At 40.9% G+C, this 22142-nt stretch overlaps 2 protein-coding genes across 4 annotated transcripts; one reads left to right on the top strand and one right to left on the bottom strand.

Moving 5' to 3' along the window:
• Positions 1 to 3291: 3291 nt before the first annotated feature.
• Positions 3292 to 5314, top strand: LOC123987489 (G0/G1 switch protein 2-like). Its single transcript, XM_046076442.1, has 2 exons — positions 3292 to 3444; positions 3970 to 5314. Exon 2 carries the CDS (start codon positions 4027 to 4029, stop codon positions 4381 to 4383), a length of 357 nt encoding a protein of 118 aa, XP_045932398.1. The 5' UTR covers positions 3292 to 3444; positions 3970 to 4026; the 3' UTR covers positions 4384 to 5314.
• A 5199-nt stretch (positions 5315 to 10513) lies between these two features.
• On the bottom strand, positions 10514 to 21981 carry ldlrad2 (low density lipoprotein receptor class A domain containing 2). Of its 3 annotated transcripts, XR_006829003.1 has the most exons (6): positions 21688 to 21981; positions 18151 to 18636; positions 14832 to 14981; positions 14492 to 14632; positions 13645 to 13869; positions 11635 to 11682 (listed from the first exon to the last, which is right to left on the bottom strand). XR_006829003.1 is itself a non-coding variant. In XM_046075296.1 (5 exons), the coding sequence occupies exons 1-5, from the start codon at positions 21776 to 21778 to the stop codon at positions 11396 to 11398; spliced, it is 1155 nt and encodes a 384-aa protein (XP_045931252.1). In that variant the 5' UTR covers positions 21779 to 21981; the 3' UTR covers positions 10514 to 11395. The 3 variants fall into 3 exon arrangements, 2 of the variants coding, with proteins under 2 accessions (XP_045931252.1, XP_045931253.1); XM_046075296.1 differs by lacking the exon at positions 13645 to 13869 and having other exon boundaries at positions 10514 to 11682; XM_046075297.1 differs by lacking the exon at positions 13645 to 13869 and having other exon boundaries at positions 10514 to 11682; positions 14492 to 14629.
• Between the last annotated feature and the right edge of the window lie 161 nt (positions 21982 to 22142).

The following is a 22142-nucleotide window of genomic DNA, read 5'->3' as shown; positions in this document are numbered from 1 at the left end:
TTACCTGCAGTGACTTGTCAAATGTGTGCAAATTGGCGTATTTTAATTAGTTAACGCCTAATTTCATAACATCATATCAATGTGGCGATAGTGATGATGTTAGACACAAATGTTACTGTGTTCACCTGCAGTGTCTCCATCAGTACATTAGGTTGTAAAGCCATGAGATGTTGCCTTAGCTAAACTTCAGCTTATTACAGTAGCTCAGCTCATGAGTCATGAGTTAGCAGGACATAGGCCTATATTGTATTTTGTTTAATTAGCAGTAAACTCGAGGCACTGGTAGTTTAGTCTTTTGTTCATCACTCACCTCCACACAAGCCAAGAAAAACAGTGCTTGGAGAGAAGCTGGAGGGGCTGCTGTCTGTCTGTGCGCTGCGCTCTGGTTGCGCAGTGAGACGCGGAGCGAGCGAGCGAGAGAGAGAGAGAGCATCCGAACTCCAGTCTCATCTTCCGACCTGATAGCCTATTTAGATTTTTTCCCCCAATAAATATATTTGTTTGACAGGGAATCTGTTGCAAACAGGAATAAATATACTGTATAGGCCTATTCATTTATTTAAAAGAAAAAAAAAAAAAGCATCCCAGAAAAAAGGGCAGGTGCTGAAGCCCCTTTTGATGTCAATTCAATTCAAATTAGCTTTATTGGCATGAATGTAATAACAACATTGCCAAAGCATCATATATACACAACATAAGAACAATCAGCCCGATACATTTTATTAAACAATTAAAGCGTAAAGTAATCAAAGTGTATGTGTGTTTAAAAAAAAAGAAGAGAAAATTAAAATAAATAAAACAATAAGCGTGCGTGTGTTTAAAAAAATATTAAAAATAAAATAAATAAACAAAACAGTAAGCGTGTGTGTTAAAAAATAAAAATATATTAAGAATAAAATAAATAAATAAAATTTGTCTATGTGTGCATGTGCCTGACTGTCACCTGCTGTCATCTAGAGTTTTTTTCTGATCCAGAGGACAATAGGTCAAGAAGGTTCCTCAATCCTTGCCTGTGTGTGGACCCTATGGGCGAAAGGCACACCTCACAAAGTGTGTTGTGCACTCCTCAATCAGGCTAATTAGGCTTTTACAGCTTTGCCATAGTGTGGGGGCGAATAAAGGGTCAATGGGGTGGAAAAAACTCTCTATGCATTGTATTGCAGATTCGATGGCAGATTGAACGCTGGATTATTATTTAATTCAGGTTTTATGTTCTATATAAACATAAACATTATTAGTATTTGTTCAGTTTTCAACTTCTCCAAAGTGATCCAACTAGCAGCTTAAACTACAGTCTGTATGTGTGTGCATGCAGGTGAGTGATGGAGAAAGAGATCATAATTTCTTTAAAATCATAATCAGTGAAAGAACACATGAGTTAGTTAAATTCCTACTCAGTATCTGTGCTGGAAGGGTTTTTGCTTTTATTCATCTGTGAAATTCAATCAATTTAAATGGATAATTTATAATTCTACACTACTACCTTCGGTTCCTTCATGTTTTTTGTATCTCTGAATCTTATGTTGTGACATTTATTTATCCTGACTAAATGGTCAATATTGACATTTAAAATAGGTAAGTAGTAAATTTTCAATTGCCAATTAAGACCAGAAACAGACAGGTTTGTCTTACTGTTGGTTAACTTTGATAATAACAATCAAATAATGATCAATAATCTAATAACACCTTCTTGTTATTTTTTTTTACAACCCGTTCTCACTGCCTGACTCGTCACATATGGACGCATGGTGAAAACCCATCTGCGTTACTTTGTAACGCACTGAGGATCCTATAGTTCAACGCAGTGGGTGAAGCCCTGTAGCTCAGTTTTTGACAGTAAAGGTAGGTATGATATTTAACAGAAAAGACTGAGTAAGGAGGTGGTTGGGGTGGATGATGGGCCAGAACCCCAACTTTGAACCAGGAGAGGGTGTTCACGTCCCGTGTGAAACAAAAAGTTACGCAAATTACGTAAATTATTCAAGTGACGTAAATTAACTTAGTGTTAACTGTAGTTATTTTAACCCAAACCATGATCTTTTCCTAACCTTAACCAAGTACTTTTTGTGCATAAACCTAACCAAACTGTAACGTTTCACAGCTTTAATAATGTGCCTTTTTAAGTAACCGGACGTTGCATAGTTGTTGTGGCTAAGCGTTGCTAACTTGACTGTGGAGCCTGACGGGAAAAGGGGGTACCCAGGGCGTAAAAAAAAAGGGCCTTGACCAAACGTCAATATGTGACGAGTCGGGAGTGAGAATGTGTTGTTTTTTAAAGACAGTTAATGTAATCATGTAATGTCTGCTCCTCTACGTGCCATCACGTTTCCCCGTCTGGCACACAGAGAGAATAAGTGGACAGTGTTTCTCTGATGACAGCAGATGTTGTCATTCAGAACAAACATCTCTGCACATCCTGTGCTGCTCCACGTTAGTCAGCATCATGAGTATGTGTGGTACGTGTGATCGACTCTCTGTACTGTACTGTACAGCTCCACTCTGACCACAGTTCACAGTAGTAGAAATGCTGCAGGGTAACTTGGTTTACTCAACCTTTCCCCTGATTTGGTGGCTGATGATGTGGAATACTCACATGGAAAACCCCTGGTTGCTTTTAGTCTGCTTATTCTCATAGAAAGAACTTTAACACTATGGATATAATGCCATGGCATCTTAATACTTTCAGAGTATTGACCAGTACCAACAATGTCAAGTAGGGAACTGAATGCTTGTTTTCTGAAATCTTCTGATTAAATGATCATTTTGTTTATTTCACAGTTTTATTTAGGCAAAGCTATAAAGCAACATTAGGAGACTTCGCTAATTGTGTAAAACAAGAAATATTTTTGTAGATAAAATGTGTTGATATGGAGGTGAAGTTAGCTCAACGCACTGTACCTTTAGACTGATACAATACACAACAATTGAAGAAAACATCTTTGTTTTGTTCTTCAAAATGCAATATAGAAATGTGTTGTCCAGGTGCTAGAAATGCTTTCTTCATTTGCTTTATTTTTTGTATATTTGATTGTGGTTTCTTCTTGGTGTGATACTGTATATGGTATGGTACTGTATTGGCTGGTATTACCTTACCATAACTAACACCAGAACTTCCCTAGTTACACACACACAAGTAGTGCCACTTTAGAATTTAGCTCAAAGTACAGCACTCACTATAAACTCACCTTTGAATGCTACAGACATAAACATTAGTGACAGTACACAACTGGGTCAAAGTTTCTGGCTCAAAGCCTGTTTCATTTGGTTTCCAGAGACAAGCCCCCCCCTCCCATGCTTCATGAATATTCAGCTGTCATTGTGTGGGAGGAGAGAACGGAGAGGCTATAAACAACCACAGTATCCAGTAAAGGTATGCCTTGACACAAACTGGAACTCATGAGTGTGGTGAACCTGTGATTAGAACCAACAACAAACTACATCAGAGTAAGTTATTATTTTCCTTTTAAAACATCAGGGATGTACAGGTCATGTATTAAATGTAGTAATGGGATATTAGTTTAGATATTTTCAAATAGCCCGGAGCTGCATATAGCCTACAGCAACATCTGACACGTGTAAGATTTTTTGGTGGAATGGCTTTTTATGGTTTGTTTTTTGTGTTTATTCTTGACTAAACTGTTGCTTAAATTTCAATATACGCCAAGTCAAGTCCACTTTGCATCATGTGTAAATCTATGAAAGTGGTCAGTTTCTAATTCTGCTCTATTGTTAATGCAAATTCCAAAGAGCTGATTTGTGACCTGGTCTAATGGCTGCCACTACAATTACGTTCCCAGGACCAAAACTGATGTCTTAAATAGCTGTATTAGTCCGACCAACAGTTTAAATCGCCAGAGGTATTGTGTTTACAAATGTTATATCTGCACATCTGAAAACAGCTGGAACCATCTAATGTTTGCCAGCTTTACATGATCAATGCCTCCATTGTTTTTTGCTCATTTCTACTAGGTCTGCATAAAACTTTCAGCCCACCATTATATCTCAGCTGAAGCAAAGCCAGTGGAAATGGAAAGCATGCAGGAGTTGATCCCCTTCGCTAAAGAGATGCTGAGTCAGAAACCTAGCCGTGGTTTGGTGAAGGTCTACCTGCTGGGTTCGGTCTTTGCAGTGCTGGGGACGGTCATCGGCCTAGTCGAGACAGTGTGTCACCCTTTCTTCTCCGCTGAGCCGACGGACGCAGAGATGGTCCTCATGTTGGCCCAAGGGCAAAGATCTCTTGAGCCCGAGATACAGCACAGTATGGGGGTCAGGGAGAAGGAGGAGCTGGCTCATGAAAACTCGGCTACAACCCAGAGCATGACACTCCACAAGACTCATAGATTCAGCCAGCGGAGCATGGCCAACCGGCTGCACGCCTCCTAAAGCAAGAAGGGTCAACCCCAAGTGACTTGAGATATTTATTAGGGAACTTCTCCTGCCACGCCACTGAGCTGTGCAACACCTACACAGTCTGAAACTTTACACACAAAAGTGCCTGAGCTGCCTGCCATTTTGTGCTGCTTAGTGATTCTGCCTTCTAGTGCTGTTGGAAATGTTTCTTATTACGTCTTCATGCATTGGGCACACGTGAAAGACCCCCAAACACCCCAGTGGCAGCCTACATGGACGTACCATTGTGAGAGCATGGAAATAATGTCAGTAATACCTTATGTGATATAAGTGAAGTGTACATTTATTCATTTAGAACAATGCTGTTGTGGTTCCATGGTTTCCTCCAACTGGTTCCCCAGAGTCCAAAGCAAACGTAGGGTTTGCTAAATGACACAGTAATGTAGTTTTCTTCAGAACAGTCCTGTTGGAAAATATATAAATGCAACTGCACAACTGTGAGTTGTGGACTACATTTAAAAAGTAAAACTGACAAATCTCTCCCGTATTCAACCTTGGAGTGAGCCCTCTTTTCTGAAAAGTGGTCTGTAGGTTAACATGAATGTAGACAGGGTTACAGGAACCCATATGTCTTGTTTTTTTTGGATTTTTTATTTATTAAAAAAGTTGTTGGCAAGTTGTGGCATGCGCTGTAACTACTCGGCTACTAATGGGCTCCATGTAAGCTATCATTTTTCAATGACAAGTAAGAACTTCAGAGCTCAAAGTTAGGAGTTCATGAGGAGTACCTGAAGGCAGCAGGGTGTCTGAGGTGGTAAACTGCTGTGTAGCGCCGCCTGTTGTTTGATGGATGTATCTGATCCCCCCACAGACTGTGTTCAATGAGAGGAATGGTTTTGTAAATACTATACTATATGCAAGTAGTGTAAATATTTCAAACCAATAAAGTTGATTTTATTTATTACGTTCGGCTGCCTCTGGTTTGATTCCTTCAAATGTTTGCTGCACATTTTATTAGCCAACACATGAGATTAGGCACAGATTCATTTATTGTGAAGAAAACAAAAATAGCAGTCTGATGTGATTCTGTCCGTTGATCACTACATGCATTGAGATTATTAGGGAAATGATTCAGTTAGAGTTTGTATCAGTAGGGTAGTCCATCAGCAAATGTAGTTAATCAGAACCCAAAGAATCACCACATTGGAACTGCAATACCTGAATATAATACAGAAATGATTCATGTTATTGCTCCCGTGTTTCAGCCAAATGTCAACACTGTTAAAGGTGGGCTCTGTGATTCTAATCCAATTCATGTGTTTTTGTCAGCAAATGTCTCTTCAGGCCATGATTTGTGTGTCAGGTAACATTAACTTACTTGCCCACTCTTTAGGCACTTTCTGTTTACATTCCACACCTCCTCCCATCCCTAGAACCGCCATCTTCAACCCTATCTACAATGGCACTTTAGAGCGTTGCTAGCTCTCCCTGCCGGCCTCATGTGTCATTGCCCTTCTCCCTGGGAATTCTAGGCACAGAGCCTTCTGTCCACACAGCATATCTAGAAGTAGGTGTAACAAACATGTTTTCAGTGTTTTTCATCTAAGTTAGATCTTAAACTGCCATCATGTTCGTTTTGAAAGTTTTATTTCCTTTAAAGTTTTCTTGATCCCTCCCACCTCTGAGTTTTCATCCATTGTTATACATAAATATGACAGGGTGCTTTTCCTTGGTGATTTTAATATTCATGTTCAGTTTGTGGTCCTTCCCATTTCCAATCCTGTTGTTTAGACACTTTTAACCTCATTCAATCCGTTGAGGGCCACACCTCAGATCTGGTACTTAAATTTGGTTGCTGTCTCGAGTTTCTTAGTTTGGTGGATATGTGTAACACTGACAGGCCACAAGTTCCACTACAGCTCCCTACTCTTAGTTCCTGTCCGACAGCATGCTCTTGCATTGTCAGTGCTGGCTGGTGCAGATAAATTCAGTGATGCCTTAACGGCCAGTGCCTATCCATCCATTGTCATCATTTATGTGGGCTGGGTCTAACTATACTTGACATTGATTTGTTTGTAAACAGTTCCGCAAGTATCTTTGACAAAAATCAACGAATGAGAAATGAGCAGAAGCATATCATTGCTACTATATTTTGATAATGACGTTACTCCCTGCAGCACCAACTTCAGGCTAGTTCAAATTCACCAAATAAACGTTCCTGTTGTGCTAACATTATATCTTAGGTTGCCCTCGCATTTAGCCACCTACATCAAAACTATAGTTTTACACAATGGGCATTAAATAAAACTCATGTTTATGTGCTATGGCTACGTACAGTAAGCTGGTCCTACACAATCTGTGTTAACCTGATCTACTCTGTTTGCCCTGAGCTCCTGGTGTTCTGATGGCTGACTGCAGGTTTTATAGGGTCACAGGACTTCTCAGCTGAGTCACTAACAGATGCAGCAGCATGGCTCACGGAGATATCACAGCAACAATGGCCTGCCACATGAACACACATGAGTGGGAGGCCAGCATAACCCTGAGTCAACATGATACTCTTTGGTCTAAGAATAGTTTGAGTGATAGCCTACTTGAGGACCACAATGGATAGCCCTTAATCTCTGAACGCAGTTGACCTGAACTGACCCTCTACAATTATGTGCAACTATGTGTAAATCAGCACGTCCTTCAAAGAAGTGATGCAATGTAAATGGTCAATAATGTTAAACTATGACCTCTAGCTGATCAGCATAAGAGTAGAAAAGATTTGAAGATTTGTAGACTTGTGTTCTCGCACACACACAATTTGATATAGACTCATGGTCCCTTTAATAATTTAATTTGCTGTTTTGCCTTACTCTAGAAGCTTAGGGGACCGGCCATGTAAATATACTTTAAACTAAATGGTTAACTCTTTAATCATTCAGGCAAACGCATACTGGGTAGCATAGGTATCATTTAGGACTTCATTGTTTTATGTTAAGGTGAGTTTCAGTTGTTTTGTCCATGAAGGTTTCCTATCTCATACCTCACCCACATTTATTCTGATTTAATACAATTTAAGGGTTCTCTGTACTGCTGTATAGCTGTGATACATTTGTCACATTGATTAATAACACTATGCAGGAAGGTAAACTCTGTTGAAGACTATTCAGCAAATTAAAAGATCTGCAAACAGTTGAGTTAAAGTGCTTTAAATGTGCTCAAAAACGGCCATAAATTATTATCTGACAATAAAGCCTCGGCAGAAATGTGCCATTTGACATAATTATGAAACCTTCAAGTTACCAATTTAACAAGGGGTCAAAAGGTCAATTATATAAAGTCAAAGAAAGTGACAAAAGGGTTGGGAAAGATTTTTTTCTTTCACAGAAACAGAGATTTGACTTGAATGGTTGCCCGTGGATACAAGAGGCAACACACACAGTGTGAAGCTGTTGATGCGTTGCCAAGCCCTCCCCAGTGTCAACCAAGTAGTCTCTGAGTCAGATGAAGAACAGGCTGCACATACTGCAGACAAAGATGTGATTGCATCCTGGTTTGAATCCTGCACTTTGCTTTAAAACCACCATGCCCGGGACAGAGTCAATTTAGTTGTTTTTTAACCAGTTAAAAATGTATCTCTCTAACAGTTTAACAGGATTTAAAACTGACCTGCAAGTAGGACAAAAATTACAAACTAATGTGTGGACAAGATTTGTTAAAACTCACAGAACTTTGTTGTAAAGTTACTGTACTGTTTTTGATACGGTACATTGACCAATTAAAAAATCTTTTAAGCAGGTGTAGAAAATGTAGCCCATCGGGAAAATCTTGACATTAAGAAACAGCAATACATTTCTCTTGTGCAACATTATTATTATTATTAAACATTAGGCCTACTCTGTATTGAGACAACTGCACTGCTAAAACAGAGTAGCCAATAATCTCTTAGAATAGAAAATATTCTTTTTAATTTCTATAATAATTCAAGCAACTCTTCTTGTTCAATAAGTTTACAGTAAATGTGAGAAAAGTCTTGTTGGCAGGAACATCCAGCTGGAGCGCTGACCTTCTCCACAGAGTGACGCACGCACATGTCTGAGTGTGTGTGAATTAAGTGGATGTATATTACACTTGGTGTGTGTGTGTTGTCAGATGTGTGTAGAGATCCACGTGTATTCCTGTACAGTCTCAGCAGAAAGCAAGACAGATAATAAGTCTGCGTGCTTTAATGTTCTGCAGCCTGGTTACCTGGAGGTCAGAAACAAATTGTTTGTTTAAGCATATGGCCTTATGCCTTACCAGGGACACAAGTCAAAATCTCTGAAAAGACGGTACAGGGGGGCTCTGTGTAATTTAGTTACACAACACACAGTATGGCAATGGGAGGAAAGGTTATGGAGCTACTCCATCTAGAGGTTGCCACAAAGAAAGTTTGCCTGGTAGACACATGAACACAGGTTGCCCCTCATGTGGAGCATAAATCGGTGTAAAAGGAGAAGACCGGGGAGTTGACTGTACTGTACTCTTTAGTGTGAATGAAGCCTGGGACAGAACTGAGGTGTCTGCTAGAAAGTCATCAACACCCACATTTTGAATCACTTCATTAAAAAAGATTCTTAGTTATTTCACATCCTTATTTCCTTATTTCTTTTTTATGAACAAATTCTTAACCAAAAATAATACTCTCCACATATGTATGTGTACTTTTTGTCTCCATCTGTGTTTCCTGGTTTTCCCCTAAATGCTGTTAATCCTCAGTGGAGGGAGGAAAAACAGCACGTATGCCCTTGCTTTTACTGTTCAGCAGTCACATATAGGTGTAATCTTCAGGTGTCCGCATACTTGAAATTGGCTAAGGTTAAATGATCTAAAACAAGCTTGAGAGTTAATTGAATTGATACTCTTACCCTTGAATTCTTACTTGTTTTTAGAGACAACATTAATGGTTTCCTAACTAAGGGCCCTTTTTAAATGATCTATAGTGCATTGTCTAAAGTGCGTGGGGCAAGTGCATTGTCCAACTCCACTGTTGCTAGTTAAATGGCACATAATCTGGGTCCAAAATAAGCCGCGAGGTGCAAAGGGGTTGTAGTTAGTCTCTTAATTAATCAAAGGTGTGTTTTAGGCGTAACATGAATTAAACCAATGAGAGTGACAGCTCCCATTCCCTTTAAAAGCCAGATGCGCCGAAATGTGCTGCATTATTACAAACTATGATCAACTGGTCTTGGGTCACATATCTCTTCCAGGTGATTTCTTTATTGTGTGTTGCATTGATGCATGAGTGTTATCTTTAATGATATGCTAATGATTAGAGAGGGTGCTGTCAGTGTGTCCTGACTTTTCCTGTCAGAGTGTCGAGGCATTTATATAGTGTTTTTTTTTTATAATATCATATTTTCAATGGGATAACTTTTGCTGTGAATTGGCGCTGTATAAACAAAACTGAATTCAATTGAGATATTTCAGTCTGAATCACAGTTGCTTGACCAACAAATCAACAAATTGACATCCATCCTTAGAGCCTTGCAGCTAGCACAGGCTTATTTTCTTAAAGACATCACCACTATATAAGAAAGCCAGACTTGGTGTAATAGCCATATTGGAAAATAATGAGAAATGTGAGCAAATTTACCTTGCAACAAACTTTACACATTGGTGGAAAACAGACAAGCTGAAATACAGCCAAGATTTAAATAGTTCAGGAGATGACAACCATAGTCTACTGGTGGTGGTATTGATGGTGCTGATGGTACTGATAGTGCTGATGGTACTGATGGTACTGATGGTACTGATGGTGCATTCATGTGGTGTCGGAAAAATATTTTTTCCTCCCTAAATCTTTATTGCAAAAAGAGAAATAAAGTTTACATGGGACATAAAGAAGTATACAGAACTTTGATTCATGCAAAATCACATTTCAAATATACATATTTTGCAAATATGTAATTTGTAATATGGTTATAATGGTAAGTTTGTTGTCCATTTAGATGTCTGTGTGCTGTTTATATGCTCTGATAAACCTAATCCAACAAATCTTTGTAGCAGCATTGATACTGATTCCACATTCTGACTTAAGAGCACATGAATACACAGTGAAGTCGGGAAATGGGACCATCAGAGGAGCACGTGAATGCATTGTGAGCCACTGGTTGCAATTCGTAACCCTCACCACTAGATGCCACTAAAACTTACAGACTGAACCTTTCATTAACAGGAATTTCTGTTTATTTTGTGCACACAATAGCATGTTAGAAGTTCGTAGTTAAATATGGTTTTCCTTACAGAATGTCAACTGCTACACACTGGATGACTTGTTCTCTATTGTCCAAACTTCACTTTGGCTTATATTTGGAACAACAGTGGACTGCTGGGAGGAGAGTGGAAAGTTTGAAGGCATTTCTCAGAGGGAGAACAGCTGTTGTCACCAGGTGGGTGACTTAGTAGATGTGGGGCAGTTTCCTCAGCATGTGTTCATTGCAAACTTTTGGTCAAAGCTGTGTGGACTGGACGTTTCACTGCATAACTAAAATGTTGCATCTAAGACAGAGCACATTTATAAGAAACAAACAAGTTTATGACGAAAAACTGTTCACACTAATAACATAACAGTCTTCATTGTCTCATCTGAAAACTGGGCAAGCATTGAAGGCTGGACTTCTCAAACTTCGTAAGCAGCCTCTTAAACAGAATGTGCAGCCATCATAATATGTAAGAGATTACTTTAAAACAGACAAAGTGTGTTGTGAACAAAAATGTTTGCTAAACCTATCCTTTTATAAACATTCATACAATCCATAGTCATACTGCATACCCTGCTTTACCTTCTTGTAACACAAACACAGCAGTCTCATCACCTAAATCACATTTAAAGCACACAAACCACAGTTTAACCCAAACTGGTCATCAGTTCAACATTTACTAAAAAGATTCTTGGTCATGTTGTACTGCCTAACGCAGTAAATGTTCATATTCAGCACTGATCACAGCTCAGCATCACCATGCTGTACCCACGTCTCTGTGTACCAGAACTAATCAACCGGACGGTCCCCCTGTTCTAAACAGCTGCTGCGCTAACATTGTCATCAGCACTGTTGGTGTTGGCCGCTGTGCCTGTCGCCGTCCCAGTGGCCGGTGTATGTGGGGTAACTTTTGCCAGTCGGTGCTCCTTGCTGTGGGAGCAGCTGTGGACGCAGAGCTGGCAGGAGCCACAGCAGGGTAAGAAGCGACAGATGCTGATGCGCCACAGGAACCAGCCAGGTGACCAGCAGCACCAGCAGAGCACCACGCTGCCGGCTACAACACCCAGGATGATGTAGATAACCAACAGGGAGGCAGGGGAGTCTGGGGACAAGAGGGGCAAAATGAATAAATGAAATGAAAAGATGAACAAAAATCCACTGGCCAAACATATTTCTTACCAGCCAAAATAATAAATTGCCTTTTTGTGTCACGTATACATTTGTTTCAGTCCTTTTATTTGAGATAAGAAGGTATTATGTCGAATACAAACTTAAAGAAGAGGCCAGAGTGAAATGTGAAGCAAAATTATATTATTGCTATTAAATGTTCTTAAGACATAACAGTAAATTGTTTTCTATACAACATGCTTATCAACAATTCATCTTAAATCTCATAGCGGCTCACGCTTAATCATGCTTGTACATTTGTTTTTCACTGTGTGAGAAAATTGATGTGTGGCGTGAGAGCGTGTGAAAAATACAAAGTAAAAGGTAGATTTATTTAACAGGTTGTGAAGTGAAATTGAGTTTGTAACTCCCTTCTGCTATGTTGCAGAAAACATACAGTAATATAAAAGCAATTATAAAAATGATACCAGAAATAAACTGCATTCAATGGAGCAGTGCTGAGGATGAATTTGAGTTTAAAAGTCTGATAGCTTGGGGGAAGAAGCTGCTCTGCACTCTGGTGGTGCTGCAGTTGAAACTCTCTTCCCAGAAGGCAGCAGGGTGAACAGGCTGTGGCTGGGTGGGTACTGTCCTTTAGTATCCTTTGGGCTCTGCAGGCACCTCACCTCACCGATATCACTGATGCTCAGGAGATGGGTACCAATGATCTTCTGAACAGTTTTAATCACCCGCTGCAGAGCCCTCCGGTCCTGGGCCGTGCACATCCCATGTTAGTGATGTTTCCAGTCAGGATGCTTTCTATTGTTTGAGCACCAAGCATAATTTATGTAGACACACAGTCCTCATCTTACCGGACTCTAGTGTCCTGTCTGCGCAGAATAAAATTCTCCAGTCAAGTGTGACAGCTTCCTCTGGTACTCTGCTGTGCATTCAGGGTGCACCCACCTCAAAGTGCCATTTTAATCTTAAGTGCTCAAAATTAATTAAATTTTCTCCTTCATTCAAACTTAAGAATCAAAGCAAGTTATCAAATTTCTTAAAGCTAAGAATCACTCTTGACAGCTCCAGAGGTCTCTCAAGTGGTTAGGAGTTCCCAGTAGGGGCTTGTGTGTTGTGACTGTTGAGACAGAGACATGCGCAAATCTTTCAGGAGAGGAAGAATGTTTCTGAATTAGGCCTATTTGACGACGCGCAGTTAATTAGACGGGCCTGAAAGCAGGCATAATATCTTTCAAGCAAGGTGGTGAGGGATGTCATCTCACCGCTGACTTTACGCAGTAATGAGTTTTCAGCTAAACTGAAGGTGGTGATGACACTTCGTTTCTTTGCCACAGGACAAACGCAGCAATGCAATGCTGATGATCTGGGGCCATCAATACCATCGATAAGCCGAAGTGTTATGGAAACAATTAACCTATGGCCCTTACACCTTCACTCATTGTCACGCGTTTCATCGACTTCCAAACGAAACCCCCCCAGTAATCCAACAGACACAAAAACAAGTCATGCAAAGAGCCAGCTTCACAGGAGTAGTAGGCGCATTTGATGGCACTCATATAAAGATCAACTTTTCTATCTTTCATTTCCAATGTGTATATCATAATGTATTCTCTTGAAAATTCTTTATTGTCAAACGTGTGTTGAATGTAAACTCCTCTTAGGAATTTCACCATTCAATGTGAATTTATCTGAGAATATTAAATCCATTCTGTGATTGGTCCCTGCCTACATCATCATCCAAAATCCTGTTTGCAGCACAGCAAAGTTTCGTGAATCAGCACTAAGACTGACACTTAAGATTTAGTCCTACACTTCACTCAAATTAGGACCATGATGCTTGATAAAGCACAGCTTTGAGCCAAGATCTTTTTTTCTCTTAAGTCAATTCTTAGCAGTATTCTTATGAGTAATTCTGAGAAGCTTGATAAATACGGACCCTGATCTCCGTGAAGATGAGGGCACAGCAGTCTCTTCCATTTTATTCGACCGGACATTAGCCAGTAGGCTGGGGAGTGGGAAAGCCTTTGATCCAAACTGATTTGGTTTCACTCTTCTCGCCACTCGCTTTCCTCTCGTCCTTATCCGACGCGTACTCCGGCTGGTCCGCTTGTTTTCTCGAGAGATGCTGTAACTGGTTATCGTTTCCGATGCTGTCCATACTCTGTAGAGGTTGTAATTTAAGCTACTTACTGTGCAATACATTAACCATACATACTGTAATTTGATATGCATGAATCCCACATACTGTTTATATTTTCAGTATAGTTCCCACTTAAGAAAATGAAACAAATTCTAACACAGCCAACAAACTGCTACTGGATCAGTATGTCTGTTCATCCAGCCTGTGCTCCCTTAATGTGGCAGACCAGCGAAATGGATCTCAGCTAATGAACAGATGGCAATTTGCACAGCAGCCGAATGTGAATCCCCTTTCTCCCACTCTCAGTTGAATAGTCACAACAGAACAATAGTTTTCTTAGGCCAGACTTGGTCAGACAGTACAGTAAAGACAGATCACTCAAAAGGCTGCTCTCTGCCGTGAGAAGCCATCACCATTTATTGGTTTACGAGTCTTTAGGTGAAATTAACAACTCAATGGTCACCTCCATTAGTTTTATGACACTTTGCATCCAAATGGCCACGTAGCTATTTAAAAAAAAAAAAGTTTACTAAATGCCTGCAGGATATAAGAAGAGTGAATTACACATGGATTGACTCCTACTGGTGGAGAGTGTTTCTGTCAGTTATTAATGAATATCTATTATGTCACAGTGGTCACTCACCTGTTACCGACTCATGACTGGGAGTGCTGTCTGGCATGCCACAGTTCATCTGTGGAAGAATTGGAGCAGTAGGTGGATTCACAGAGGGCGGGGGTGGGGTTGCTATTGGTGGTGGAGGTTCAGGAGGTAAAAGCTGACCTGCTGATGAGGGAAAACTTCGGATCAACTATTATAAAGGGAGGAAATAACATTGTGTTGTACTCTAAAGACACCCCTTAAATGTGTTATAGTGCACCAAAAGTAACACGTTAGAAACTTTTTTCATTTTGCTGTACTAAAATCGGGGACTTTGTTTTTAAATATCAGGTATGTGCAAGTGCCACCTCATCACCTAACTGACCTTTACAACCTGTAGTCAGGTTTTCCTCCAGGTCACTTCCATCCCCGCAGTTGTCAATGCCTTTATCATCACACACCAGACCAAGAGGGATACACTTCCCATTCCTGCAAGGGAAATAAGGCTCACTGCTGCACTCTGACTGGTTAAAACCTAAAGAGGAAGATGACAATTGAAGGATAGGGGTAAGACAGGAAGGATCGGAATCATGAAAACTTTACAGTTGTGAGTGAAGTTTAAGTATCCTAAAAGAAAATATGGCAGCTTATTGAGTTTTCTTGTGAACAAAAACAGTTACATGAAAAAATGCATTTCCGTCCTTATAAAAGCATTTTCAAAGCTCATTTGTTTGCATGAATGGTTTTTTTTTTGCCTTTTCCTGGTGCAATGCTAAGTTTCGTGTGGAATACACCAAGCCATTGGCAGGAATATTGCAAACTCACCTACATGTGCATCTTCATGTCTGATGTTGCCTTGGTACTTACTAGTGTGGCACAATGCAATCGGTCCAAACCATACAGCTGCTCCATCAGTTTTATGCCCAGTCAGTCATCAGTCCACTTTCAATTAAAATTGGCACTGTTGTATATGAATGAAGCCAGTGGCAGACATTTTGTTTTGTCATTGACACGCCTATTGTAGTTTGCGTAATTTTGTGAATGACATTATATGCATAGTTCTGTTTGTAAAGAATATTTGTGTTAAGTGCTGTCAAAGCTAAATCAACGTGCATGTCCTGGCCAAAGGATGATGTTAATGCAAAATCTTTGTCACCTGAACCTGATTGTTGAAATGAGCATGAAAAAAGATCGCTTTCGTTTTTTAGTAAGATAGAAATCCTGTATTTCTTTGGAGACTAATAAAGAATTAAGATAAGATTGATATTTTATACATGCAGAATTAATCTTAATTGGAAGAATCAGACTTAGTATACAATGTGGTTTTCTGTTGATGATGTTTTTTCTTGCTGGTGCAATCAGCAGGAAGTAAGACTAAGGCTCAGCAACGGGATATCAGAGACTGCTGTGCCCTCATCTTTACCGCGACCTGGCTGCATAGCTGCGTGACAGAGGAAGCTGTCACGCTTGATGGGAGGAGTTTATTCCGTGCAGACAGGACTCTGAAGTCCGGAAAGATGAGGGCAGGAGGACTGTGTATCTACATAAATGATGCTTGGTGCTCAAATGCAGCCAAAGTGGATGGACAATGTTTAATGACATGTAGAATTTTTAATGTTGAGATGTCGGCCATACTATCTGCCCAGAGAATTCTCCAGTGTTTTTGTTGTTGCTGTTTACATTCCTCCAGATGTAAGCTGAAAAAAAATGCACTACAGGAGCTGTATGAGGTCATCAGCAATCACATGACAAAACAACCTGATGATGTTTTTATTGTTGCTGGAGATTTTAATCAAACAAATCTCGTGTTCAGAGAGGCCCCCGCCCAGGAGAGCCACATCAACCTTGAGGAATATACAATATACAGTGACATCATACATCAGCAAATGTGTTGATGATGTGGTGATCACTAAAATGATAAAATCATTCCCCAATCAGAAGGTCTGGATGAATGGAGAGCTGAGGGCTCTGTCCAGGGCTTTTCGGTTAGGTGATAAAGAAGCTTACAGCACCGCCAGAGTGAGACTGAAAGCTGGCATCAAGGAGGCGAAGCGGAGACATCAGCAGAGACTGCAGAAAGACCTCAACACCAACAACACAAAAGATATGTGGCAGGCCATCAAAAACATCACAGGCTACAAAAGCAGGAGCTCCCCCATCATGTGCGAGGCCACATTACCTGATGAACTTAACACCTTTTATGCTCGCTTTGATTTTCTCAACAAGGAGTCAGCTGTAAAGTCTACTCCACTTCTAGAGGACCGGCCACTGTCAGTATCCACAGCTGATGTGAGGAGAGTCCTGCTGAGAGTGAATATGAGTAAAGCTGCTGGGCCTGATAACATACCTGGCCGTGTACTAAAATCCTGTGCCAATCAGCTAGTTGATGTTATTACTGACATTTCAACATCTCACTGTCTCAGCAGAGGGTTCCCACCTGCTTCAAGACAGCCACCATCGTTCCTGTACCTAAAAAGTCTGCAGTGTCTGGTCTGAACGACTACCGCCCTGTGGCTCTCACCTCCATTCTGATGAAGTGCTTTGAGAAACTGGTTCTTCTGCACATAAAGAACAACATCCCAGCCGGCCTGGACCCTCACCAGTTTGCTTTCAGAACCAACAGATCCACAGAGGACTCCATCTCCACTGCCCTCCACTCAACCCTCACACAAATTGAGAAAAACAACACCTACATCAGAATGCTGTTTGTGGATTTCAGCTCAGCATTCAACACAATCTCCCCATGAAACTGATCAGCAAAAAAATGAAAAAAAAAGTAAATGCGGAACAAGTGCGTTACCATCAGCTGGTTTGGAGCAAATAAAACTGTATACGGAAAGCGTAGTTACGTCAGTAGTTAACGTTATACATGGTTGTAATAAACAAGACGTAGGCCTATGGTTCTTAGAAAAATGGAGAGAGGTCCTGAGGATTGTGTTTCAAGCGGGCAAACTGCTACCAGCCATGTCTCCGCAGATTATGGGAATATCCGGAAAGACGTCGACAGCTGAAACAGCTGATCAGACGTGAGTTGCCCTACATGTTCACTACATTACACTTATTCTGCAAAAATGTTTCCATCTCTCTGTTAGCGCATTAACTCTTTTTCGACTATGGCAAAAACCACCTCAAGCGAGCATAAAAACTATTTTGCGAAATTAAAGACTTTTCAATCAACGTTTTCTAATACTTCAAAATGCGTATTAAAAAACCTTGATGGAAACACTGTTACGGAGATCCTGACACGGTCATTTCCCATCTCCACGCTGGTGAAGAAAGCTCAGAAACCAGTGGATTTCATGAGGAAGTTTAAGAAGGCCAAATTCCCGTGCCAAGTTCTTGTCAGCTTTTACAGAGGAGTAACAGAAAGCATCCTGACTGGAAACATCACTAACATGGGATGTGCACGGCCCAGGACCGGAGGGCTCTGCAGCAGGTGATTCAAACTGCTCAGAAGATCATTGGTACCCATCTCCTGAGCATCAGTGATATGGGTGAGGTGCCTGCAGAGCCCAAAGGATACTAAAGGACAGTACCCACATACAAACATTTGATTCTGATTGGCAAGCATAAAACAAATAAAACATAACCCATGGTCAACATAAAACATACCTGTAGTTAAGTGGCTATTGTATGAGAATGCTAATTTACTCCAAGATGTCTGGTTATACAAAATAATTTTTACATGTTTGTGTTTTTCTTACCCAGTCTGAAGGAGGTGAAGTCCCCCACGAAGTCGACTCTGGGCTGAGTCCCCCGGGTCACCAGTCTCAGAGTCAGATAGTTTCCTGTGGACAGCACCGGCCGGGGCGGGCTCTTCCCACACAGAGGAGGCCCAAGGGGAGGCGAGCTCTTGTCCCGTCCATCATAAAACTGAATGTATGAGCCGGCATGACACGGGTCCCCTGAGCTTTCACCAGAGGTGGGTTCCAGCCTAGGGTTGAGAGGGGCGGAGCCACGAGGGGACTCTGGGAAGAGAGGAGCCGGGCTCAGAGGAGCCACTCGTAGCAAACTGTAGACCAGGAAGAAACGAAAGTGGAACTGGACCTTGTCTTTAGGAGAGCTGCCCTGCATGGTGAGGTGGCAGTCAGTCCCCATGGTCACAAAGTAGTACTTCTTAGATTCCTGGTGCGAGTTGACAATCATGCCGTCACCCTGGATCGTCTGGCCACAGAAGTCCACCACATTCACTGAAAAGGAAAAGACACTGTGTGTTTGGCTCTTTTTAATATATTATTTTACAGATCACAAAAAGGACACTTGTCTGTTTTAGAGTCTCCTCCATTCTAATTAAGAAATTTCTGATGTAATCAAGAGAAAATAGTATCTGATGTGTCAAGCTTACATTGAAATTAAATCATTATCTCAGGAAAGATGAATATCAGAATCTTGAGAAAATGGGCTAACCACTCTCAGCCTCCGCTCATATTTTACGGCCATTGTAGAGTGTTAGTGTATACATAAAACTATTGATTTGTATGAACTCTTACTACTACACTAACAGAGACAGACATCTAGGCCTGGTTGCCTTGCTCTAAGGGACTTCAGCAGGAAATTATGCTGGCATCCACATCCCCATGTTCTGTGATTTACAATAAGCTTATTGGAAAAGTCTCCCGCCGTTTCATTGTTATGAAAAAGGGAGTTAGAGGATTTCTGTGAAGAATCTGATTGGGACATGGTTGAACATACATATGAATTTTAATATCTAGCGCAAAAACTTTTGAAGTTACTCATAGAGCATATACAGCCAATCAATCAGATTCCATAAAAAACTACAACTCATCTACATTTTTTCATGTACGTAATTTTAAAGCAACATTATGTAAGATGGTTTTTCTTGTGTCTTTTGAGTGTAATTCACTGCTGCCGTAAATAAGGACAGCGTAACATGTGTATATGGTATGATTTCATTACTTATTATCAAAAATTAGACACAGCAAGCCAGCTAGTATTACTAAGTTAGTCCAACAAAAAGAATGTCAGCTCTGTTTCTGTCTAGCAGCCTTTTATTTCCATGAAGCTCAATGTCTTGGAGCCTTTTCAGCTTCCTCTGCCAACATATTCTTTGGTCTCTTCGCCTATTTGTGCTTGGGTGACAACTTTGTTGACATAGGCAAACATAAGCAAGCGCAACAACACAAAACACAGCAAGCCTGCTAATAAGTTAGTACTGACTAATCCAACAGCAAGAAGGCCATCTGTCCTGCATCCTTTCAGCTCTTTTAGCTCACGCCAACAAGTAAAAGCCTGTCTGATGTTGTCCGGTCTCTTGCTTGGTCACTCTCTCTTTTTCTCTTTCTCACTTCCTCAGACGTCTTCTTCGGTCTCTTTGCAGCCTCTGCTGTGATACATCCATTCTGAGAACACCGAGCTACCTTCTTCCAAAAGAACCTACATTGTGCATTATACATTTGCTTCTTCTTATAGCTTGCTTGCTGAAGAGTTTTGTTGAGAATTCTCTATAATTCTAACTATTATCTGTGTCTCCTTGATGGTTATTCTCATATTAATCTTAAATTGATTCATTAGTGTTATGTTCTAGTTTTGTGGCTGCTAAGAAAACGCTCTTAAATTCCTGGATTAATCTTTGGTGCAGTTGTTTTGAATAAAAAACATTACTGGTATAGGAAACCTGGAATGCGTGACAACAAGTCTGAAGTGTTATATCTCAGAGGAACCAGACAGCATAGACTGTTGTCAAGGACAAAAATGTACTTGTGATCTGCATTAGTTTTGGTTCGCTGTACTCTTCCTCAAGGTCTCCTGCTTTCTTGCAAGACCTCGTTATGTTTGTTGGTATTGTGTGTTGCCGTTCTGTTTATGCTATCTGTTTCATTTTAATGTTAAAGGATGGGTGACTAACTTCAAGTCTGTCTTCAAATAAAAATTAGGTGTCTGTTTGAACACTGAAGCAGGTTTTGTTTGCTGTAATCATTCCTCATTTTTGTTCTAGCCAGTAAAAGAGTCCTTCCTAATTTGTCTACATGAGGCTTCACCAGTCTGACTTTCTTCCAAAGTTACAGTCTTTTCAATATACAACTCCAGCAAAAACAAAGAGGAAATTTAATACCTAAAGCAGGTGAGAGTCAATAATCTAAAGCTATTCCGGTTGCCATTGACTTAGCACTAGATATACCATGACCTGAATGACTGGGAATCTTTACAGACCCAAATGTGTGGTTAAAGAGAACATGTAAATAAAAGATTCCAGTGATGCTATTGAAGAAGCTGAGAGTTATTTTTGATAGTTATTAGGGTTTGTCTTCAACACACTGGTAGATGTACAAACTGACACACATCTGTGTAAAACTGGTCTGCTACATCAGCCATGTGCTGAGCGTTGTGACTGTTTGAGCAGCAGCTCACTGCTCATCCACAGGCAGGGCCAGGACAGATGGGTGGGCAGATCCGGCTCCAGCGGCCCCCACCCAGCCACCCACCACCCCCTGCCTCTGGGCCACAGGCCAAATAATGAGAAAATTTATGATCACCCCTGGAGTTTATTAGCTCCGTTTCCCTGGGAGACAAGTAGATCCTCTTGCACTGACCTCCAGGAATGTCCCAAAGCCCGGGAGCCCCTGTTGGTGGGAAACAGCTCATCCCCTCTGCACCGCACAAGTAAATACAAAGCCTGTGGAATCACTGTCCAAAACATGGGTGACCAGAGGACACCAAGTCCCTAGTAAAGATTTTTTCAAAGGCTTTCTAAACAATATCATTGTAAATGGAGTCCAAATATAGAGGGCAGGTGAGGGCCAAGGCCCTGGGTGACAAAAAGTGAGAAATGTGTCTGAGACAGCATTGTGTGGAAAAGGGCAGCAGCCTTGCTGTCAATCCATGTATTATCCTGACACTGGTGACTCAACACAGGCTTCCATTCTATCACTTCACACATAAACTGATTCTGCCCTCCTGTGTGCCAAACAAAGTATATAACAGTACAGTGAATAAACCTGAATAAACTGGTGTAATTGGCTACAGCAAGGGTGAGCCAAACGGAAAAAAAAATTGTATCACATCATATGCAATTTTATATGACAATTTCTATCATGATATGCAAACAACAATTAAATCCAGTTTCTAACTTTAAACAGTAATGTTCATTCACTTGCAACATGGGCTCCATTTGATATTTATGTATTTTGTTTACTGTTCCATGAGTCCATTAGTTTCTATTAATTTTCGCATAAAATGAGAATATATGAACAAATCGGTGTATCTGGTGGCTGAAGTCTCACCGGTCTCGATGGCCGAGCTGTGGAGAGTCATGAAGCAGAGCAGGAGGAGCAGCCTGAGCAGCCTCTGCCAGCAGCCCTCCACCTCCATCATCCAGGCTGAGAGGCAAGTGCGAGAAGGAGAGAGTCCGGTACAGTCCGCTCACAGAGGATATATCAGAGTCATTCCAAGCGCGCATCAAATTGTCAAAGCTGCTCACAACTTTCGCTGGAATGTATATGAGACCACAGGACAGGAGCTGTGAGTTGAGATCGGATCAGCCGCTCTGCTCTCCATCATAAAAACTCTGCCTTTTATTCCGGCTGAACCTCCGCTCGGTCCCGTTTGAGCCATGGCAACACGCAGCCAATCAGCGGCCAAGCAGGCTACAAAAAAATAGTGTTTCCTCACCTGATGCAAACTTCTTAACATGTTAAAGTTCAGTTGTAGCTAGGAATGGTTCTCAAATGATGAAAAC

Source organism: Micropterus dolomieu, linkage group LG18 (assembly GCF_021292245.1).
Source record: "Micropterus dolomieu isolate WLL.071019.BEF.003 ecotype Adirondacks linkage group LG18, ASM2129224v1, whole genome shotgun sequence".
NCBI classification, from domain to species: Eukaryota; Metazoa; Chordata; class Actinopteri; order Centrarchiformes; family Centrarchidae; genus Micropterus; species Micropterus dolomieu.
This window is presented reverse-complemented; position numbering and strand designations above follow the sequence as displayed.